At 40.5% G+C, this 24,720-nt stretch overlaps 1 protein-coding gene across 4 annotated transcripts in view; it reads right to left on the bottom strand.

Annotated features, from left to right (window-relative positions):
* SULF1 (sulfatase 1) overlaps nt 1-24,720 on the bottom strand; it is a 70,195-nt gene that overhangs the window by 12,812 nt on the left and 32,663 nt on the right. For 3 of the 4 annotated variants that reach the window (XM_082284569.1, XM_082284566.1, XM_082284567.1), the window contains 7 exons: nt 22,112-22,262; nt 20,939-21,114; nt 20,248-20,376; nt 19,945-20,001; nt 18,832-18,961; nt 3,743-3,959; nt 311-557 (listed from right to left, as the gene is read on the bottom strand). In XM_082284569.1, coding sequence (XP_082140695.1) covers nt 311-557; nt 3,743-3,959; nt 18,832-18,961; nt 19,945-20,001; nt 20,248-20,376; nt 20,939-21,114; nt 22,112-22,262 — 1,107 coding nt within the window. The remainder of the gene's footprint in view (nt 1-310; nt 558-3,742; nt 3,960-18,831; nt 18,962-19,944; nt 20,002-20,247; nt 20,377-20,938; nt 21,115-22,111; nt 22,263-24,720) is intronic. The other variant, XM_082284568.1, reaches the window with a different exon arrangement.

Genomic DNA, 24,720 nt, shown 5'->3' with positions numbered 1-24,720 from the left:
CAGGAGCATCAGCTTAACAGGGTGATGAATCCATCATAACATGCATATTTTGATATGAAGAATGAATTTCCCTCTGCAGATGCCTACTCCTCCTCAGAAATAAAACCTGAACTAGAGACCTCCATTTAAAATACACACTAAATATAAATGATTTCACTTCCTAAAAAATACAGCTCAGGTTTATCTGAAATCTGCGCTGGCAGTTTCAAGTTCCTAAATATGACATGGAGGGAGAAAGAGAAAAATCAGAAAATGAAGATTTTTTTCTAAGAAACAACAAAAAAAAGCCATATAGAGAAAGCAATCATACTTGTGTGTCACTCTGACAGAGCTGGGTTGACCTATAGCATCAGTGCCATCAGCGACCATTGTGTCACGAGCAGCACGAGCAGTTTCCTCTGCTTCTTCCTCATTTTCAGCATTGTGACGCTTGGTGATACTTCTGGTCTTTAACACCTGTAGCTCTTCTTCTTCTAAATTTATGTCATATATTTCACCTTCAAATTCCACAGACAAGGACCGGGTTTGGCGAGTGTGAACAAATCGAGGTTTGTATTCTGAAGCAAAAGAAACATTCACAGTTCAATATAATACATATATAGATGTATACATGGCCTGTGCCATGAACAGAAAACATATTCCAAAGAGAAGAATGCAGTTCAGTAAAACCAGTTTATTTTTTCTGTGACTTTAGAGAAACTTATTTAATGATGTTTTGATACATTGTGGCCCACACTTCCATGAGTAGCATGAAATTTCGATTGCTTCAAGGTTTGCATTTCATGTTAGTCTGACCTTATGCCACAGCTGGTATCTGTATCTTCACATAGAAAACATTATCTCAGAAATCAGATATCTAGAAAGAGACACTAAAAAAAATCAGAGACCACAGGATTAGAAACCACTTTAGAAAATTGAATCATTCAGTACTGTGAAACAAGGTCACCACCTGTAAATTGGCATGTGACATATTTAATGTATGCTTTAGAATAAAAAGTAATTTTAAAAGATTAACACCTTTTCCTTTTTAAGGGTAAGAATTTAAAGGGTAAGAGTCCATCAGATACCAGTATCTGTATGTATCTACATGTATATATGTATACACTTTGACACGCATGTCACCTGTATTTATGTGTACGAGTCATAGACCATCAAAACATTGCTGCATTGCAGAGCTACAGTAAGATTTATTATATCATTTTTACCCTTGACCTTAGTAGGATTACAGCTCTTTTGGTTACTGTGTATGTGAGTAAGACTAACTAAGGAAATTAACTCTTTCGAGGGGTCTTTAATTTTATGTACAAGAAAACCTGTGTTTGGGCTCAGTCTGAAAGATCTCACTCACACTTTTTACTTCTTTTGCTAAATGCACTTGACCCAAACCAAGCTGATAAAACCAACAGTCAATACCACACCAAAGCATGTCCTGCCTAGCAAAACCACACACAGAGAGCTCTAGACACACAAAATTAAGCTTGTAAATGTCAGTTGTAGGGCATTTCCATCTGTTGCATCTATGCTGAGCACACCCATGTCACCTAACACTAATTTATGCAATAGAAAACAGTAGCTGTAGGAAAGTACTGCCTTTGGCAGGCAATGTCAGTTCTAGAGAAGTTTTTATGTGTCTTTGAGAGACTCACATGGAACCTTTCCTGCAAGAATCTTTTAAAATATCATAAAGATATCATTGAACTTTTCATTCAAACCACCATGTCCTAAACCATTTCAGCAACTGCCTGCTGTCAGGTGGAAAAAGTCTCAATCAAGGCAATGAGGACATTTATTTTTATGAACAGAAAAACTAGTTTCAAAGCATCTTCCTGATCTGTAACCATATTACTCCTTAATAAAATTATGTAGAAAGATTCATAGGGTCAGATGGGACAATTTCTTGCATTTAACAGCCTCTGATTATACTACTTAATAAACAAGTGACTGAAAGGGTGGAATGTATAAGCATCTCATGCACGTGTCATCTGAAGACAGGCCTGAACTAGTAATTCCCTTAAAAATATGTCATCATTATGAATCTTTCCCTGCTCCACTCAGAGGAGTGTTAAGGCTGATTTGGAGGAGGCAGAGAAGGGAAGAGATATAAAAGTGTTGTAAAGATTTAAAGCATAAAAAAGCAACTTTTCTGATGCCTCCTTCAGATGTTTTCCATCCTTTCCCTATTTCCTCTCCCCAAGTAACTTGCTCCAGTTGCAATCCCCTTTCAGCCCTTGCTGGTGACTTGGCAGCACCTCTTTCCAAGGTACACAGAAGTTATCTCCCTATGAAAATATCACTTGAGGGAACTATTTCCCAGTTTGAGAATCACCCTGGCAGTCTGTGGCATGTACACTTTTCAGCAGAGGTCTGCCTGTACACACTGTGAGGCTCCTTAGACCACACTAAACAAATGGAAGAAATTAGATCAAAACAGTATTTAGGCTGAACAATGAGACAACTTAAGACAGACAATATTGTGGTTGAATGCACAAAGAATACCAGGGATTCTTGTTCACATCCAGAGTGGGGAGGCTTTAAATCAGGAAATATTTCGAATGATACTGACATTATTTTCTTATTTGCTAGACATGTGTGTAGCACCTTCTAACTTTTCTGTTTCTCATATGACTTTACTATCATCTTATTTTAAAGACCCATCTTTATTTTATTCCCCAGCCTAGTACTCTAGTTAAAGAGCAGGAGAATACAGCCTACTCTTCAACAAATTCTAAAATCTTGCTCTGCTTCTATCGCTACAGCTACAGAAATTCACTTGCATTGCTGGGCAGAGAAAAGAAAAATCGTGCTCCATTTAAAATAACAGGCTTCTTTTGTAGAAATCATTAGCAGAAACAAACCCAAGCGCTACAGTTCCCAAACCCTCTTGTACTACGCCTTCAGCACACGCTCCGCTAGAGGACACTGTGATCTCACGCGTGTCCCTGCGGGGATCCCGCTCCGGACGCGCAGGGAAGGGAGAAGGGAAGCGAGAGCCGAGCAGTATTTCAGCCCGAGAGCAGCCCCGCAGTGCCTCGGGGGGCAAATGTGTGCAGGGCATTACCAAACAGCGAGAATTCAGCCTTAACCAGGCAACAAAACACTTGCGCCGGCCGCCTGGGCAAGCAGAGCCCCGGCCCGCGGCGGAGGCCACCGGGCTGCCATGTCTGAGCTGCGCGGGAGGTGGCACCAGAGCATCACCGCCACCCGCAGCCCAAAGGCTGCTCCCCCGTGATCCAAAGGATAAATATTGCTGCTATTGATGCGATTAGAATCACAGAACGGTTTGCGTTGGAAAGGACCTAAAAGAAAACCCAGTTCCAGCTCCCTGCCGTGAGAGGGACACCTGCCACTACACCAGGTTGCTCAAAGCTCCACCTGCCTAACCTGGCCTTGAACATGTCCAGGGATGGGGCATCCACAATTCCTCTGGACAACCTGTTCCAGGGCCTCAACATCCACACAGTACTGAATTTCTTCCTAATATCTAACCCAAGCCTGCTCTGTCCCAGTTTAAAGCAATTTCCCCTTGTCCTGTCTCTACACGCCCTTGTAAAAAGTCCCTCTCCATCTTTAGGCCCACTTTAGGTACTCATTACAGAGGCAATTACGTAGAACCTGACTACCAATTACGGACATCTTCATTAGACACGAAGGTGAAAGCAAGAGCACTCTGGTAGGAAAATGCTCTGCTAGCCATGTTCCCCTGCTCTCTGCCTCAGAGTCCAAGAGATCAAATAACACTCACTTTGCACATTAGGGTTTCTCAAGAACTGTCTTTGATTTTTCCTTTGGGCCCTGCTGTTCCGGTAATCAGTGTCTCCACAGTTGCAGTCTTTGTCTTTACCACTGTATCCCCGGGAGTGGATGCTGCGGGTTCTCTTCCTGATGGCCAGGATGTCACTGGACACCTTGCACTTGTGAATTCGGAGTTTGCCAGAAGCATCCTCTGTACACTGCCATTTCTGTGAGAGAGAGAGAGATGAAGATGATTTCCCAGCAGCCTTCCAAACCCCTGTTGCTTTCAGGTGGATAGTAAAAGGAGAAAGGTAAATTTCTTTTAAAATTTAAGCTGTCCCCTAAACAGCAAACTGAGAAGGGAAATGTTTTAGGGCACAAATTCAGTCACATTCTTCCCAATGTCTTTCTCATGCTAGGTAAACATAAGCTTGAACGAAATCACTTCAAATCTGCATTAAAAAAATACAACCTAGATTAAAAAACAAACAAACAAACATATATATATATATAAATTGAGAGTATCTAGACTACACACATCCCTGAAAAGAAAAGTAAAAAGCCTTAATTTACTGAGTCAAGGAGTACTGGCAGGGCAGTTTTCACCAACTTTTTTTCTTTGAAAAAAATTTTTTTTTCTTTGTTCTGTGACTTGGATTTTCTAGCATGGTTTGGGGAAAATAAAAAAAACCCCAACCCACAGATGAAGAACTGATTCAGTTGTAGAGTTTTTTGGAAAGAAAAGGACAAATTGTGGATGTAATCTATAGAAAAATACATAAACCACTCCCTACAGCCAGCAGGTGCAAGCAAGGGGAAGAACCTTAGGGACAGTAAACAAGAAATTATCTTGGATAAACTCCTTCGGATTTATAAGTCCGGAGGTTCATATGAAACTTGGGAGGAAAAGGTCTGGAAGGAGTACCTGTAAAAAGCATTGTATGTGTGTTGAATATCAGAGCAAGTGTGGGAGAATGAGAGGAAACAGAGGTTTTTTCTGTTTGTCTGCACAGTATCTGTCTGACTTAATTATCAACATCACTGAACCAGATGGAAGATTCCAGGTGGATTTTTCCAGTGGATCCCATTGCCTTCACATTTCAAATTAAAAAGCAACTGGGACTTTAATTTCCTTTCCACATCACACTGTCTTAAAAAACCTAAACGTCTTTAAAAAAAAACATGGGTAGGTGCTGAGAGATCAGAGCTCCTTTGCCCATACCCAAAGCTTGCCATACATGGTACTCATGACACACAAATAAAATAAGAAGTCTGTGAAGACTTTAAGTCAGTGGTAGTCTGAATAACAATAGGGAGAACTACAAATACCTATGTTTATTTATAATTTTAATACAACCATGAATAACTATTACTCAGTAAGTTTCGTTCACTTTTGCATCTTGAGCCACAATGACCAGAGTTTGCATACAAAGCAATTAAGCTTGGCTGGATATTGCAAAGAACAAAACTCAATAATGCTATTGGTAACTGGAGCCTTTTAGCTGCAGCTTCAGTAAAGTTTCTCTATAATGTGTCTTTTTTTTGGTTCCCATGACTGAATAGAATAAGTAGCTTTCTCTTGCCTCATTAATAATAAGAAGACAGATGGATGCTGGTCCTAATGGAGTCTCCATCTTAATTTTTGAAATGGACATTAATATCAGAGCATACCTATTTTGGTAAGTTCCATTAACTAATGGCTGCTCTGGCCTGTTTTGGGGATGCTGTCATGCTGACTGAAGAACGGAGAAAGAAAATAAAGCCTCAGGTAGATTTGCTGACCTGATAACCTGAGGAATGAGCTGATGAGGGTCTGAACCACAGCACCATGAGAGCACTCTCTGGCCTAACATATGGGCTGAGTTAAAGATGGATTCCATGCTGAGATCCTCCTGTGGATTGGCATGACTGATCTCAGAACAGTACGCCACGTGTAAAAGGACATTAATTTGACCAAGTCTGATGGCTGGCAGAGAAATTACACTCGTGCCCAGACTTTCAGTGTAAAGGTATATCTACAGGTGACAACATAATTTTCTATAAGAAAAGGTGTCCAAGAGCTGTAAAGTTTTGCAGATTATGTTCTGCAATAGCATGTGCACTCTTCCTCCCTTAGCAAGAGATGATTGTTAAAGGGTAAGAGCTGACTGCACCACTATAGTTCCTGTGTTTATTTGGTATGTGTTATAGTTATAAACATATGGCACTAGTTTTTAAAGAGTCTCAAAAGCAGCATTTTAAAGTAGAATAAGTATTCTCTTTGTCTAGCATTAATTATAGCAAGAGGTTGTAGGAGTGGTTTCAATAACCTTTTAGATCATTTTTAACAGTATTATGACTAACATTGAAACAAAACGCTCTGTGTCTAGTACAAGCCAATAATAGTTCCCTATTTAAAACAGGGATTAGATGTGATTCATTTCCTCTTTTATTTTTCTTTTTTAAATTTTACTTTAAAAGTGTCATTATAAAGATGTTTTAGAGTTCTAAGATGGAATTTTCAGTCTAACTTTCCTGAATCCCTGCCCATGCCAGTGTAATCAGGCACTGAGCATGCATTACACAGTTGTCATAATGGTCCTTCTGCTCATCTTTAGATCTATAAAATGCATTAATGCACATAAAAGAAGATTCTGACTGAATGCACTGCCCCTTCCCTTCCCCTGTTTTCTACCTTCTTTCCCACTATGAATACCAAACTATTCTTTTAAGTTCAGGACTATTAATTTTGGTTTCTGGATTGTCATTTCTCCATCAGTTAAATAATGCTATTAGCATATACACAAACGAAATATCCCTTCATTAAATTTTAATTGGTATATGTTTTCTTATTTTCCCCATGTTTATATTCTTTCTTACGGTGATATTTCACAAGACACCTAAGCCAATCTAACAATTCACTGTTGCCATAGGAATATAGGACAGTTCTTGCTTCTGTCTTCATGCTGTTTTAGGGACCCCTGCACTGATTTATTCTCACCTCAGTAGGAGAAAGGACAACTAACTCAGAATTAAAAATTCTAAACTAATAGTAGAAAAAAACCCAAGACCCTGACATTTGGCTGCAACAAGCTGTTACATCATTTCAGTCATGTTGTGAAACTTCATCTGTGTCAGCCTTTTTCCTCATCACTGACTCACCTTTTCCTTCTTTCACCTCATTTCATCACCCACCCTCCAGCAACTATTTCCCTCTCACCTCAGTTCCCCACCTTCAGTTCACATTCCTCCTCAATTTAGGTTCAGAGGGGAAGCAAAAGTGAGAGAGGATCTTTAATGCTTCCACACCTGAAACCCCACACCTGAAAGCTGATGGAACTTACCCCACTGGGAGGAGCTTTGCTAGCCACCCTGAACCAAGCAGGGTTTGTTCTGCACATGCACTTGGAGCCTTGGCTGGGTCTGTGTGTGCTGGCTGCCAGCTCTTCCCAGTGCCTTCCCTGCCCCAGGCAGCAAAGTGCAGAGGAGCTTAAGAGAGGTAAAACTGCAAAAGGACTGGCAGCTAAGGACATAGGGTTTGTCCAGTTTGAAAGAAGCAGGCTGAGGGGCAATGTCATTGCTCCTCACAGCTCTCTGAGGAGGGAAAGCAGAGAGGGACATGTGGATCCAGTGATGGGAATGGTCCAAAGCTGTGCCAGGGGAGGTTCAGACTAGACATAAGGATGCATTTCTTTACCAAAACAGTGGTCAAACACTGTACAGGCTTCCTGGAGATGGGGTTGTTGCCCCAAGCCTGTCAATGTTCGAGAGGCATTTGGACACTGCTGTTAACAACACGCCATGGAAATGGCCAGACAGTTGGACTCAGCGATCATTGCAGGTCCCTTCCAACAGAAATAGTTCAGTCCTATCCTATTGTGCTGATTTTGGCTGTGGAAGAGTTAATTTTCTTCACAGTAGCTGCTATGAGGCTGTGTTTTGGATTTGTGCTGAATACAGGATTGATAATATAGAGATGTTTTTGTTATTGCTGAGCAGGGCTTACAGAGCCAAGGCCTTTTCTGCTTTTTGTGCTGCCATGCTGGTGAGGGAACTGGGGGTGCCTGGGAGGTTGGGAGGGGACACAGCTGGGACAGGTGACCCCAGCTGACCAAAGGGATATGGTATATCCATACCATATGACATCATACTCAGTACATAAAGTTGGGGAAGAAGGAGGAGGAAGAGAACATTTGGAGTGATGGCATTTGTCTTCCCAAATCATTGTTACATGTGATGGAGCCCTGCTCTCCCAGAGATGGCTGAACACTTGCCTGCTCCTGGGAAAGTGAGAACGAATTGCTTTCTTTGCATGCACTGCTTTTGCTTTCCCTAATAAACTCTATCTCCACCCATGAGTTTTCCAGCTTTTACTTGTCTGATTCTCTCTCTGATCCCACCGGTGGGGGAGAGACTGAGCATCTGTGTGGGCTTAGTTGCTGGCTGAGATTAAACCAATATTCCTATCCTATCCTATCCTATCCTATCCTATCCTATCCTATCCTATCCTATCCTATCCTATCCTATCCTTCAGAAGTTAAGCTGCTTTACTCTCTGCCAAACCTGAAGTTAAAACATTTAAGTACCTGTGCCTGTTCCTCAGGGTTGAGGCAAGCACTGCAACAGTACTGCAACAGGAGCTTTTCCCTGGATAATAGCACTAGCATGATGAATTTTCTTCTGGGGGTAGAAGTTTGTCCCCATAAAAATATTTCAAAGAAAAAGGGTAGAACATGGGCTGGTTAAAACGGATTGTTTGTACTTGGTGGTTTTGTTTTGCCTTGCTACTGGCATGGCTCCAGTTGTGACTTAGAGCTACATAAGGAAGACAACACCAATTGACTTCATAACTACCTGGGGTCTCAATTTCCTGGTATTAATCAGCTGTGCCACAGCCTTAAAATTAAGTCTATTTCATTACTGATTATAATTAAGGCATAAAACTATACATTCAGAATGAATCATTGTGACGTGCTTCACTGTAAATAGCTACTTAGACAGGACTTCAAATCAGCTTTGTGCAGTTAATAGACCATGATGGATTTGAGACAGTTGCTGCCCCTTTATATAGAGGGGAAATGAATTAGACAAGTCATGAAAAGTGTCCCAACAGTAGGCAAGCTAAAGGCTTCTATGAAATGTAAACATCTAGTATTTGCAGTAGACACATCAGTGTTAAATACCTTGTCAGATTTTAATCACAAAGTTATGAAACCCCAAAAAACATGCAACTGGAAATATAACATAGCAGCAATATTTTTACAGGTGCTTTTTCAATTTTGTAATGTATGACTGACTTTGAGTATTATTGCTCAGCCTAGGGAATGCTAAGATAAGACCTTAAAAATGAAGACCTCATGAATTTAAACATGTCCTCAAGATCTCATTTCCTTTTTTTCCTGTTTCGAAAGGTATGCTCTAAATTTGAAAACAGTTTAGATGGAAATACCATCACGGGCTGGATACATGTGTATCGTTTTCCTCCCCTAGCAGTAACCAGATCCGGGGCAGTGCCAGGGAACTTGATGTGATAATGCTGGAAAAGGAGTCTGGTTCGGGGCTGCACTACTGCTATCAGAACTGTCTTGCTTTTGCTTTCTCTGGGCTATTAAAAGAGGCCATGTCACACAACATATTGAAAAGTGCCCTGCAATTAGTTGTCTATGGTAAACAGTGCAGAGTAGCAGCAGTTCATTTCTGCTGAACTGGACCTGAATACTGAGAAATGTTTACTGGCTAAGGTCATCTCCTCTACGCCTTCCCGTAGAGCAGAACTGAACCCTGGTCCTGACCAAGGCTCCTAAATGCCCCTGGAAATACTGATCTGTGTTGTTTCATCTCAGCAGTACTTGAACATTGCACATGAATGCAGCTGTTTAACAGGGACAGTTTGCCAGGTTTACTCAGGGAATTTGGAATTGCTGCATTTTTGTGGAAAAAAATCTCCTCCTCCATTTTAGAACTGAGTTGATACTGCCTGTAATGGCAGATCCCAATTTTTGTACCACTCTCTCATAACTGAACCACTTTCTGTTGAATCATGCTCTGGAGTCTGACAACATGAATACATTCAAAGATGGTTATTTATATACAGGCTTAGCCCCTGAGAAGTGTTCCTGAGAAATGCAATGGTCAGTGGTTCAACAGATAGGGAAAAAGTTTGTCCTATAAGATCTGGTGCAATATGGGCAGAAATGTATGACAGGCTTTAGAAATACATTCAGATAAATGCACAGGGACAGAACTGGAGGGAAAAAGGAATGAAGGAATTAATCACTGGATAACAGGAATAACTATATAAAAATTGGCAATTTTGAGCTACTTCACAAGCTTTGAAAAGAAAGAAAAAATTGCCTAGGAATTTTACAGACTACGCAATTTTGCATTCTTGCTGTATAGAGAAGATTGATTTTAAGTGTCACAGTTCTAGCAGTTTTCTAGTTATAAAAAATGCATGACCTGCCTTGTCAGCTCTAGAAATGTAGGCACCTAGGTCAAGACAGCAAATATTTCACCTGCATAGCATTCTCTACCAAATCTATTAACTTGCCTGTAGTTACAGGCTCAACATCAAGAGACTTCTGTTGCTATCCAATAAATATCCACTCTCAGGTGCAAACAAATAGGAGCCAATGAAAACGATAAATTTAATCTTTTAGCCATAAATAGTAATACCAATCTGTTAGTATTGAGTCATATACACTTAACTTGCAGAGGACTTACCTGACACTCTATTTCACTGGATACTTTAAAATGGAAACTGTGCAAAAAGAGAACCACAAAGGAGTACTACAGAAAGCTTTAAAAATAATTCTTGCGTAAACTATGTTTTCTGTCTAGACATTTTTGGTACACAGAATTACTTTAAGAAATGTTTAAAGAATTAGCTTTGTTAAAAAGGTGCCATTCTACCAAAAAGTCTTTCTTGTTAGAGAACACCAGTAAGATGATAGTGAAAATGCTGAACACAGTCGTGCATTGAAAGAGATGAAACCAGTGAATCCAGTGATCTTCCTGGAACATCTCTGGATTTTATCCAGAATAGACTTGATACTTCCGATTAAGAACTGCTTGAATTTAAAGAATTGTCAAATCTGGGAAGAGCTGCTCTCTGTTTGATAAAAACTTAAATATTTAGGCTGAAATGTGAACTATTTAGGCTGAAATATGAAATACCATGCCTTGAAAGATTATTTTTAGAGATAAAGGAACTTATCTTCATATTTGGTTTTAACTCATAAACAGACTGGTATTTTAACTAGAAGTATCATAATTTCTGGAAATTCCTACGAATTCTTGAGCAACTAAGTTGCAGGCATGATTCTGTCAGCTATGAGGGATGACTCTGCAGGGTCTAAAGTGAGGAATAGCTACATGAGCTGTTCACAAAAGCACTGAAGCACGCACTTAGTTTTAAGCACATAACTGGTCCCAAACACATATGCTTCCAGTTAAGTCAGTGTATAGATGCTCCACTGAATTATTACTAAGAAAAGATGGTATCAACGGGGAGATGACAAAGAAGAGACAGCTCTGAATCAATGTTCTGGTAAAACAGGTTGATCACCAGTGCCTTTTGACTCCTACAAGTATCAGGAGGTTGTTCTGGAATCTGGAGAATCCATGAGTGATGTTTATATGCCATAGCATAATTTTAGTTGAGTTTTAGTGGGTGCTCAGGGTCTGGCTGTCAGTGGCTGGCCAGCCATCTGACACTTCTGGCCAGCTCTTACCAGCGTATGTGTTTTTATTCATACTCTGCAGCTGGTCATAAAGCTGACCTATACAAATGTATGGTCTGTGATATTTGTTTTATGAGAGCATAGATACTTGAGCCAAACCAGACTACACCTAATAAGCCCCATTCTAATTTCCTTTACAATATTATCTGTAAGCTGATTGATGGCAAGTGTTCTTTTATTATGACAAATAGACATGCTTTCAACTGAATGCTGATATGATAATTTGATAAATATGAATATCAATAATAAAATTAAATTCTTATGCTAGGTTTTTAGAGGGTGAAGAATATGTGAGAAATAGGAGTACAGGCTACATAACATGCTTTTTGGAGCAGAGCCAGAAGAATCTTGCACATTTACCACAGAGCTGATGTTTGGATTCAGCAACATGTCTCCAGTGACTACCCGTAAAGCCTTAGATCACTGTAAAATACTCTGAGACCTAATCTAACTAAAATCTTGCTGTACAGTCTTCAGGTATTTTCTCCAAATAAACCTTATTTCCTCAGGGTAGTTTTGGGACACAGTTCCTCAGGAGGAAACACAATATTATGCATCTCTAAAGCTGAGACGCATGAAAAGAGAGCACATGGAAGGTGTGGCTAAAATGTTATACCTGTCTAGCACAGAGTGAGTTCATGTGCGTGCATGTCATACCAAAAAGGCAGCATGATGCATTTTTCTGTTCTGCCCCCTGTCAGTGTTCATTGGAGCTGGCAGAAGACCATGGATCTTTACAAGTTTCAGACCTTTGCTGTTCACAAACTGGCAGGTTGTGCCGAGCAGATGGTAGGAGATGTATGCCCATAAAATAAACAGACCCATGTCTGGGTTTCACTGCTGAGTCATCCAATCTAAGAGCTGAAACTTAAAACACAGTGCTTCACAGTCCTTATTTTGGGAGGGTGGTTCTTTTTTTTACCCTATTGGGAAAATTTAAAAAAATTGTGGTTTGTGTAATTTTTCTAAGAGGACAAAAATGTGTGTTTGGCTATGGATTTGATACTGATTATAAATAATGGATTGAGCAGTACACTGGGGACACCCAGCCTATCAGTCACCAGACCTCATAAGGTAACTGTGATCTGGGAAAGAGTGTTAGGTCCCAGAAGTCAAAATTATGCCTTAGGAAAATTCCTATGACTCAGACTGGAGAGAAAAAGAATAAATACTTATGAATTAACTCAACTCCTTAATTACATGTTTAGGTAAGGGAAGAGAGAAAGAAAAAGTATAAATGAAAACACAGTTAACATGGTTTTATTTGATATTTGCTAAGTATCCAGAAGAATTTCATGAGTGAGAAGATGGAATGAGTTCAAGAAAAATAACCTGCTGGAGGATTTAAGAGCAGCTTGCCTCTAAACCTCCTGAACGAACATATATTCTCGTCTCAGGTTATTCCAGTGGAAAGCTGAAAAGAGATTTGTGTCATGATAAGGTTGTATTAATCCAAAGAAACATTTGTTCACGTGTTACTATTTCTGCTCTACTGGAAAATTAACAAAGCTTTGTTACAAGTTGACACCAACTATTTCTCATTTAAAAAAGAAAATCAGGGACAGCAATGCTGCAGATTAATCAATATTTCTGTGCTGTGTAACTTATTACCGAAACGGTAAATATCTATCAGGGAAATATAAAAATACCCTGCAAACCATTTAAGTGTTAAAACCCATCGGTATCCACTGCTAAACCAACAGGGCTGGATCAGGTGACCTCAGTAAGCTACACCATGTAAACTGGTGACAAATTTGGCACAGAAACTATGAAAGAAACCTCCTGTTCCAATCATAATTTCTTGATCATTCTCTCATGTGGAGATGTGGAGGGACCACAAAGGAAACTTCCACTCTGCTCCAAGCCCCAAAGCTGATCAGGGAGCCCACCACTCCTGCTCCCTTTGCCGGGGGAGTGAACCTGGCCTGGTGTGATGGGACTGCCTTTGCTTTGGGTGAGCACAGATCAACAGCTGGGGCAGGGCAGGAGATGAAATCTGGCCTATATCCAAATATGACATGGGCAGGTGTCATAGGTTAGCAAGCATAGTCCCGGAAGGGACGTCCTTGCTAAGGGGTGCTTACAGTTTCCTCTGGGAACTGATAGAACCTATCAGCTGGCCAGTTTGAATATGGACAATTCTCTAAGCCACTTAAAGTTGTGAACACCTCTGTGATCCACATTTAAGAATAGGCAAACTCCCCCTCCAAGCTCTCTCTCATTTCTGGCGCTGGCACAGGTGGCTGCAGGCCCCGTGTGGGGGCCAGCGGGCCCGGCCAGGCCCTGCTTGGGCCAGGCCAGGCCACGGCCATCCTGGAGCCATGGACCTGTTCCAGCCGTGGAACCCCCCCCACTGCCTTGCCGTGGGCAGCCGGAGCGGCTCGGCTCTCCCCCCTCTCCATTTCGATAAGAAAAATTCAACATTCCAGCTGCAAAACTGCAAGGCCGAGGTGAGATTAACCCTTTTACTGCTGTGAAGAGCTGAAACCTGAGGGAAGAGAGAGAGAGGAGATGCTTAAAGCTGAAATTCTGTTGTGAAGCTATGATATATCAGAGTATCCTGTTGTAATTTCATGAAGATATGGGGGGTGGAGTGTTCAACTCGTAAGCAAAAGCACCTGCGCTGAGATAGGCAGATGCTGACGCAGCTGTAATTTCATGAGAAGCTTGGACAGGGAGAGATGAACCAGATGAGGACTTTTGCTCCAAACGGGAAAGGAGAAAACCTCAGTCCCTAGAGATGAACCAGATGAGGACTTTTGCTCCAAACGGGAAAGGAGAAAACCTCAGTACCTAGAGATGCTCCCAGAGATAGTCTTAACGATGAAGATGATGAAGACCCTTTGCTCCCAGGGAAGGAGAAGGGCCTCTGTTTTTGTTTCTGAACGGCTCAACCTTAAAATTGTACCCCAAAAAACTTCAGGAGTGGACCCTCGAAAGCAGTTGCGGGAAAAGCTGCAAGTTGGGGGAAAGGACTCACACGCAGGCAGAGAGACTCCTCTTCCTAAATGGACTGAACAATATTTGGAAGTGGGCGGCTGTCTCGTTGTGATAATGTTTTCATAGCATGAGCAAGAAGAGACTTCTCTTTCTAAATGGACTAAACAAGGTTATTATGGAAGTGGTAAACAGACTGAACATCTTAAGGGTTGTCTTTTTACATTGTCAGTGGGAGAAGGGAGGAAGGTGGGGGGAGGAGGAGAGTTCTGAAGGTGGTATAATTTTTTTTTTTCCTTCCCTCTTTTAGGTCTGTTAATAAACTTTATATTCTTTCAAGTTTGGTGCCTGCTTTGCATTTCTCCTAATTCTTATCTCACAGCAGATAAACAGTAATGAGTGTTTTGGACCAAACCACTACAGCAGGTGACCCATAACTCACTTACAAGTTCATAAAATTAACAGCACTTCCCAAGTTATGAAGTTGAGGAGGAAGAAGAAAACATGAAATCCTCAAGTCCAGGTACTAAGCAAGCAAAAAAATTAAGAGCATGTACTGGAAGGAACATCTGGAGGTCATTTAGTTCATCCTCCTCCTCCTCAAAGTAGCAAAATTATTAGGTTTTGGAAGTATCCCAGGATGGACTTTCCATAGCCTCTTTAGGCTCCAGTTCTTAATCACGTTTATGGTAACATTTTTTCCATGGATCTATTTAGAATTTCCCTTGCTGCAGCTTGTCTCTTACTGGTAGCCCTTTTGCTGTGCACCTCCGAGACATACCTAGGTCTGTCTTCTCCCTAATTAGCCATTAGTTAATCAAAGGAAACAATTAGCTTCCTCATTTGCCTTCTGCTCCCCTGGCTAAACAAACCTCTGCCCCTCCTCAGTACTTCCACCCCATCTCTGGGGTCCTCCACTGGACTTGCTCCAGCGCACCGAACTTCCGCTGCTCGTAGAGATCCCAAGCCGGCCGCAGCATTCCAGCTGCAGCCCACAGGCACCAGGGAGAGGTGAGCACTCACTTCCCCTGACCTGTTAGCAGTGCTCTTGCTAATGCAGCTCAGCAGGAGTGCTCCCCTCGTTGGCATGGGCTCACTGCCGACCCACGTCAACGACTGCCGGAACATAACTCAGGAGGGAACACATCCGATGCACATCTCATTTCTGAGATGTTCTCAGGGAGGAGGGTGAACTCATGGAAACTGTCCTCCCATAAAGGAGATTATGAAAAAATGGCAAGGGGACAGTGATCTACAATGGGATATACAATGAAAGTGATGTAATCTGCCAATGGTGCTAGAAAATTTAAATGCATTAAAAAATAACAGTGAAAGTATTTTATATTTATATTTTACAGATGTTTAGACTTCTTCCCCCCCCCCCCCCTTTTTAGGTTTATCTATTTTCAGATACATATTGCACATAGAAAAAATAGGAATTTTGAAACTTTTAGTTAAAAAATGATCTTTACTATGCCTTGTTTTTTAAGACAAAATAAGCTGAAGCAATTATTATCCTGAGTACCACATCCTTGGAGATTTTGGAACTAGTGGGTCTCAGGATCACACCTCATTTTAATACAGGAAAAAATTTTTTTTCCTTTTTCAGTTTCCTGGTGTTCTCCTTTTCAAATAAACTACATGTTGACTAGAATAAATTTAAATTGAGAACAAGCTTTTAATAGTGTATTAATTCCCCAAATACTTATTCTTAGCTTCAGACATTTAGCAGCAGCTTCCCACAGACCAGTAGTTTCACTATTTAAAAATCTGTCAGCACTCATTCTGTGAAAGTAATTTTAATTCAATTGATGTTAACTGCAACTGATTAGAGTAAACATAGGAAGTATTACAAACCATCATAATTTAAAGGAAGATTTTATTTCTATATATGCACCTATGTAACTGAAATCAAATATACTAATCTCAAAAGATAAAACAAGGTTAAGTCACACACAGCAATATTTTCTCTTTTCTAAGAGGTGCAAAATGACTAGAGCAAATCTCCTGCAGGAACCTCATATTAAACTATGATGGCTCAGAAGTGCATATTTGGAACTCAGAAGGAACATATTTGGACTAAAGTATATTTATTTGACCTACTAACTTTTTTTTAAGAACTTCTCTAAAAGAAAAAAAACCTGCAGACACTTATTTCACATTGCGGTGCCTCACAGAAGTCCATATTATTCCAGTGTTGGTCTTCAAATTCACACCTTACCTATTCTATGCTGGCTTTCCTGTGAGCACCACATGTAGTCTGTCCTTGAGAGAGAAGCTGGCCTTGCTTCCTAGGGCTGGCATGAGGGTGAAAGGAGTGGGAGGAGTGGGTCTGTGCCCCACGGGCTGAACAAGCGCAGAGAGAGGATGCTCCACGCCTCATGATGCTCTGCCTAACAGAAACTTTCCATAGGCACATTTAATTCAGCATCCCTGCAGGAAGCCTTCAGGATGTTAGAATTATCAGGGACAACTTTTGATCTATTTGTTTAAGAAAATAACGTGTACACACCAATGGCTGCGTCTGAAAATTGGTCTTAAAGAGGTCAGTTCAGCCCTGTCCTTCATCCGTGAGGGATGGCTGCTGGGCTTTGTGCAGCCAACATATCTTCTGCATTGAGAAGACCTCCATGAGACTTTGTAGGTGGGAGACCCACTATCAAACACTATTGCTCTTGTAGCCTCCTTGCTGACTGAAGCCCTTCTTCCTACACCGTTTTATCAAACTGGATTCACCAATATGGGATGATCTACTGCCCTGGGCTGAGAACAGGGCTGTGAGCAGTGTTTCCTACTGCTTCAGGTGTGGTATCTGGTCAGGACACTTAACCTTTTCTATTCATATGTGGAGAAGTAGTTACTCCAAACCCGGATTTCAGCATAAGAGGCAGTAAATATAAGGAATAATTGCAAAGAAAATATTTTGTTACTTTAAAATGAAACATCTTAGCATCTAATAGTCTAAATGACTTCAATGATCTCTTTTAGGTTTTATAAAGCATTCAGATTTTCAAATTTAATCTCTGTTTACAATGGCAGTGCTTGAACTCCTGGAAACTTTGCCCTTGGGTGAGACTGCGACATTGCGTATATCCCTTCAAAAGCGGCTGCATTTAAGGAGCACGTGTGAGGTGAGAGCTGTGACAGAGGACCTGACCAAGGATGTGACAGCCGAAACATTAATTCAGCCCAATCTGTGCTTAACCAAGACTTACTGTAACACTCTGCAGGATGAGAAGGGGATGGAGCCTTTCTCTAGGCGAGCTCCCCCCAGCTCCCTCGGGCTGGCCGGGCAGAGTACGACCTGCTCTGGGAGAGGCACCATGGGTGGCAGCGGAGGGGAGCAGAGCACAGAGAAGGCTTTGTGCCCTCGTTCAAACCAGCCCACCGAGATCTCAGCGCCAGGCCCACGACTGGCTGCAGTGCTCTGAGCAAACATCTGAGGGGAAAGCGCCAGTGCCTGCCTGGGAGAAATCACCTCACACTTCTCTGGGGAGGTGTGTGAGGATGGGGACGGAGCACAAGGACAGCAAGGCAGGCACAAGCCATTGCCTGGGGCCCGCAGCATGTGCCTCAGCATGGTTGGAGGTGGTGTCAATGAGAAGGCACACAGCTCGCTTACACCTCTCCAGGAAATCCATCTTCATATGTTACCATAGGTATAGCATTAATTCAGGATGGATTGAAGACAATTTGGAGTCAGAATCACTTTTCTTAATTTATTTCTTCTCCTGTGCAAGCACTGCTGAGATGCAGGTGTAAGCATAATAGCCAGGGGTGCAGTAATTTTTGGTTTTACGAGCAGACAATTTGTATCAGAGTCAGGCATTATAATGAAATCATTAAGGCTGCAAGAAGAAAAAGTAATGCTTGGGTATGGTTATCACTGCCTGAATCCTTACAGTGACCTGAAATAGGGAGTGTTTCTGGGCAAGGGGAGCCTTCTATTTAAGGTGTTTCAATAAATAATATAGGATGATGATTACTAAGTGTGCTGTTCAGTTGTTCATCCCAGCAAATGAACTAATGTAAAACCTCAGGACTAACCAGCTTGCTTTGGTAATCCTGGACTAGCCCATTGAGTACAAGATTTCACTGCTCAAAAAGATTCTCTCTCTTATTAACAATTGTGGCTGAACTATCTTGCATATTTATCAATACACATGATCAAAGAAAAAGTAGTCATTTCATGTTATGTTTGAGCATGGGAGTTTTACAATAAGCTCTGTACTAAGACAGCAAATGAAGGACTGGGTCTTCAACACCTTAAATTGGACCACTGGTCAGAGAAATTTTTCTGGTCCTTTTTGCTCAGAAGATATTAACAACAGTGATCTTTTAGTTACCTTCCAAATGCCATATTCTTCAAATTCTTTTGACCCATAGTGTAAAAATGTATTTCGCTGTGACATCTAGAAAACTGCAGTTACTTGTGGCTTACCTGTCCTGGTTGTTCACAGGCCGTCTGGTATCTTGCTTGTTGGCATAATTCTTTTACTCTCTCATACTTTGGTAGTTGATTAGACTGCTGAGTGTTTTTGTTGGATTCCTCCTTCTTACGTAGAAATTTGCTTATTGAAAAAATAAAGTTGAATGTTTTAGATACATTGTTCTAAGCTCTAAGGATGAATGTAACTTGAACAATGAAGCTACTTGAAGGTTTAATGTATTCTCAGGGAAAAAAAATCCCCACATTTCTGTTATTGACCTTCGGTGTAGGTCACATACTGAAAAAAGGCTCAGGTAATTGGCTGAAAATTGCCAGAAGATAAGCAAGTGCTGCTAAAATATGTCTAACTGGTACAGTTCAGCACCGTTCATACATAAATGTAGGTTCTTTCACAAAGCAAAACTCTTTGAAGCAGTACTTTCTTGGCTGAAAAACCCAGCTGAAGACACAACAGGACTTTCACACTCAGCACAAGCTTGGCTGTATCTTACACATTACAATGTGTCTTGTATACACTGTTGTGTAATACATCAGACAAGGTTTTCATAATCTGTAAAGTCATAAAGTGCCAAAAGAAAATTGCTTCAAAATTTTTACCCACAGAAAATTTTCACAGCAACAACTGGCAAGGTGAGAGGGTATAAGGAGTTATCAGTGAAGAGAGGAGCAGTTATAGTCATGAATCTCAATTACACATAAGTCTTAGCTGGAACAAAAATGAAGAATGCTTCTAATATGTGATGGGAAATACAAAATCATTTGATAGGAGGATTCTGCACAGCTGGATTTGAAACAGATTTGGTAAGAAAATTATTCAGATGATGACAAAACTGGGCACAAGCACAATGTCAGAGAAAGAGGCTAGGAGAATCACCAGAAAAGCATGCTTTCAATTTTCTTCAGAGAAAGGGATTTGGGAGCACAGTAGCTTACAAAGGCAGTGGTGAGAAACTAGGAAAAAAGTCATGCCTGTCAGTTTGCTTGCAAAACTTATTGCTTCTCTGACCATAAAAAAGAAGAGGAGGAAGCAGAAAGGAAAGTGTGTACAAGGGAGTGTTCCCAGCAGGCAGGCTCTCCCAAAAATCTCTAACCCCTAATAATTACCCTCTTTCGACTAGAAATGTGTCACGCCAAATTTTGGTCTTCTTGTTTGTTCGAAACCTGAAAGTAAAATAAAAATATTTATTGTTGGCACTGAAGTATACCACTGTAAGTGTTAAGAAATTATTTCTGTAAAAAACAACTCTCCATTTATATATACGTGCAATTTCAGAGATCTACTCTTAAGAGACGCTTCAAATGGGAAAGCTGTGGTCATCATTTTCACAGAATCTGTTTTTCTACTCAGTTGTTAATTTACTAAGGCGTTTGCTTCTGAACTGACCAAAAAAGGATCTTTGGACCCACCTGTTTCCTGGTCTCTCCAAGTCCAGAAGCTTTAGGACAGACTTGCCATCCATATCTGGAGGTGTGTCAAGGCCTGCTATATCCAGAATTGTTGGAGCAAGATCAATATTCAGAACAATCTGAGGCACTCTGCAAGTCAACAGGAAAGGTCATAGTTGTCATGTGTTCAATGTATAAGTCTTCACATTCTCTTGGAAATAGAATGATAATTAATGCTTATCAGGGCTTTGAAGATGTAAAGCTTTACAGAAGTGCTAAGTTTAGAAAACTCCCTTTGAAGTCTTCAGCTCAGAACGATAGGCCAGTACTGCAGACTGACATCACAAAGAAAAAGTTAAGCACAATAAAACAAGGAGGTGCAGCAGCAACACTGCTCTTATCTCACTGACAATGAGGGCATGATGCCACCCATTCTGCTAAACCTCAGAGTGAGCAGTAAAGATGAGCACATCGTTTTTAAAAGCAAAATCCAAGTCTAACCCTACAGGACTATGCATTACACAATTTTCTCATGGCATTATAACTTATTCATAATATGCAAAGTGGAAGAACTGCCTCTTCATGAGACTCGCTGCTCTGCAATAATAGGGCATCCTTTATGAAATGAAACTAGACAGAGTGATAATTACATGCTCTCAGAAACATTTTACATTAGGCTCAACAGCTGTGCTAGAGAAATAAGGGAACATACACTGATCCCGGCTCCACACTTGGACCACGAATAAAGAAAGGAACTCGAATATCAAAGTCATACGGCATTGACTTCCCCTTGACCAGTCCGAACTGCCCGATATGGTATCCATGGTCAGCAGTGTAAATAATGTAGGTATTCTCCAGTTCTCCCATCTCTGCAAGCATTTGGTGTAACTGCAAGCCAGCACAGAAAGAACTCTGAGTTAAGTGTAGCAAAACGTGTTTTGTGCATAATCATGTATAACCATCATTTACAACTCTTAAATATACAGGACCAAACATGGCATCAATGAGGTTGTTGACACAGATTCTGGGGACTGGCATTTTTATGTCTTGATTTCACCGTGCTGCTAAAAAATCAACATATAGGTTCAGTTTCACACTTGACAGAGGGGACAATTAAGCAAGTCCAGAAAATTAGACTAGAAAAAATATGGTAATGATGGGATAGTTGCATTAGTATGTCCAAAATTCACAGTGTACTCAAACACAGTTTGTGAAAAAAGTCTGCTACAGCTTTAGGGGAAAAGGTACTCATATTTGATTTACTGTGCTAGTCTACAACTTTCTCATTCCTTACAGTTGTGGGCTTGGGAAAAAGCTGTAAATTTTTATTAAAGTTTAAAGAAATCTCTCTGGGGGAAGATCTTTGGTCATGGTACTTGATTTTGGAACAAAAAGTCATACAAAGTACACCTAATAGTTCATGTATCATGTTACCTATAATTAGCTGTACACGGCATTGCCTAACTTCTGCAAACACTCGTAGACTGACACCTGAGTTGCTGTGATTTGCCAGTTCCCAGATTTCAACTGAAGGACAAACTGTGAAGGGAGTGTGTGAAATGAATAGAAGTTGTCATGTGTGCACCTGTGTCTATCCATGTGTACACACAGGTGATGCATCTTCTGTTAATACCAGGCTTTATATTAGGCCCAATGACTTTTCCCTTCAAAAAAAGTAGTTTTTTTAACCCAGCAATTGAAAGAAGAAAGCCAGGAGCTTGGCATCATGTTGCAGAGAACCAGAATTCATTTCTACTGGGAAAAAGTGGAGTAATTCCTCATAGCACAATGACTTTCCCCAGAATGCTGTTGGTGAAGGTAAAGAAAGAACTAAACTTTGTTACCAATTAATAACATTGTATTCACAGCAGTTTCTTGCACTCACTCTTTCCATAGAGTCGTCAACAGACATCAGGGTCTGAAGTCTTTTGCGCTGCAAGACATTTGTAAACTCCATGTGGATTGGCAGCATGGGCCCTGTATACTGCATAATCCAGTGCTTATCCATGTTTGGTGCATAGTTATAGCTGGGAGTGCTGGAGGAAAAGAATGTATCTGAAAAGTTGTGCAGCATGACAGGCATCAGAGGGAGGTGGGAACTCCTCCAACACAGAAATAGCCAACAAACAGATAAATCACAAATTCCATGCGGTATCTGACAAATACCAACAAACATCACTTCAGTGGCTTCCAAGCTTCATTTGGTCATGTATCATCACCTAAAAATATTTTAACTGCTTGCTTTCCAAGCTTTCTTTCACACTCAAAGACCACTACAGGTTCCATGTTAACATTTGGGATTTGCTAAAATCTGTTTCTCAAACAAAACTGTAGTCATCAAAAAAGCTTATCTGAATGATGCATCTCATATAGATAAGCAGAAAAATTAAGGAAGTCAGAGATCAAAAATGACTGCTTCCCCTTAATATTAGGGTATATTGCCCTGATGCTCCCAGTAGAAAAATTACCTTTAAATTAAAGTCAAAGAAAGGTATTTTCCAGTGGTATAGAGAAATTGAGTAGTCAGTATTAAGAACAGCACCAGTGTTACAGTTGGTTCTACACTAAATACTATTGAGGTGTTTTTATTTATTTAATGTGAATGCAAAGCACAGTGCATTGCAAGTATAAAATGAACCATGACAACAAAACTGAGCTAGCAGTGCTCTCAATATCAGTACTAAGAAGAAGTATGGAACAGAGTCCTATCTAAAGCAAAGAATGATGCTTTAGGAGTTTGTACAAACATCAAAAGAAATATTTAAGAGCGGTGTTCTATCCACAGCCAGTGTATTATGAAAGATGTCCTATAAGAAACAAGAATATTTTCCCAGAGATATCACCTTGGAAGAAAAGGTGTGGCAAAAAATGTGTCACGTGAATTTTCTCTACAGAGAAACATGTTAAAGAGCTCTCCATCAGTCTTGTTTTTATACCTAGCATACATGGCAACTACAAGGTGAAGAGAAACCAAGCAAAACTGATGTCCCATAATGGTTTCACCTACATATGAACAATTTCCTTCTCTAGAAAGAAGGAATCTAGGCTTTGTCATTCTGATTAGGTTCTTTGGGTTTTATTTTCCCCCTGTTTCTATTACACTGCAGTACATGATGCATGAATTGCAGCATTACATTTGAAAATTAAACATAAAGAGAAAGTGAAGAAAATACTGTTGTGTGATTAGATAAATTTGATTCTTATTATTCTCTTCTCAGTTTAGAATAAAAATTCAATTCAATATTAATTTGCTGCTTAGGTACAGAAAATTATAACGTGCATTAACAAAAGGTACATTTTTCCCACTGAAATATTTATGTGTAGTTGTCTTTTCTTAAAATGAACAATTTCAGAATACTGTATAACTTGAAGTCATACCTTTGACCAGTCCTTCCCTTAGCTTTCATTTTTCTTTACATGGTTGTATGTGATCACAGGAATCAAGTTGATTTTGTATCAGATATTGTATGTATGACCTTTAGCTACATATTCTGAGGATAAAAATCAGCTGAAAGAATAAAGTAGTAAACTGATAGTCATCTTCAATAAATTACTGGAGTACACATTTTAACTGGAGACCATTATTTGAGAAGCTAGGTAGAATTTGAGAACTATGCCTCTAGTAAACGCAGCAAGTTTTGACTAACCTACTTAATCATTAGTCTCAAGGGAAAACAGAAGTAAGGCAACAGTATCACAGGACTTTGATAGAGATTAAGGAGTATGAAAAGGTTAACTCCCTACTGAGCAAAGACAAGCACAAACTAGAATTCCTCTTCTGCTGAAAAATCTTTTATTTCATATTGAAAAGTCAAAGCTTTTGTAATTTCCCATGGTTGAAGTCTGACTTTTAAAATTAATACTGTCATAAAATTAATAAGATTTATCCCAGGAGCACAGCCCTCCGTTTTACTGCCTAGCCAGCAGTACTAGCAGAGGGAGACCCAGACCTTGAAGAAGCAAGTCTTAGGAACTTATCAGTTATCAGACAGAAAAGAAGGATATTTCCAGTGCAAATTTTTCTCTGTTTCCTTGGAAGTTCATCAGACAAGACGTTTTCCCATGAAAGAGCTCAGTTTTGATTAATCAGCATTTCCTAGTAAAACCCTGGGGTTTTTTTCAGTGGGGTCCTGAGTGCCCCAGCCACAGAGGGATGAGGTGGCTGTGAGCTGAGCTCAGCCGGCAGCGCGGTGACAGCCTGCTGCTGTGCCAGGAAGGAGAGCCAGCTGCTGAAGCAGGCTCAGGTCTTATGTTCCCAGGCTATTGTGAGAAGCCTCCTCCACATAATGGATAGTTTTTAAAAGCAGCACTCAAGGGTTTAGCAGGGTGGTTAAAACCTTTCACAGACACTTTCCAAATGCATTTTGAATTTTCTGGGTGAGAAATGCAGCAGGCAGAGAGTGAGCAGAATTTTCCTCCCAGACAATTCAAGGAACAGGAACCCTCTGTGAAATATCCAGTGTTGCTGGCTGATGGATAAATGTGAAACAGGGG

The sequence above is a fragment of the Coloeus monedula genome, assembly GCF_965178545.1.
Source record: "Coloeus monedula genome assembly, chromosome: 1".
NCBI classification, from domain to species: Eukaryota; Metazoa; Chordata; class Aves; order Passeriformes; family Corvidae; genus Coloeus; species Coloeus monedula.
Note: the sequence above shows the minus strand (reverse complement) of the source record. Positions and strands in the feature narration are given on the sequence as shown.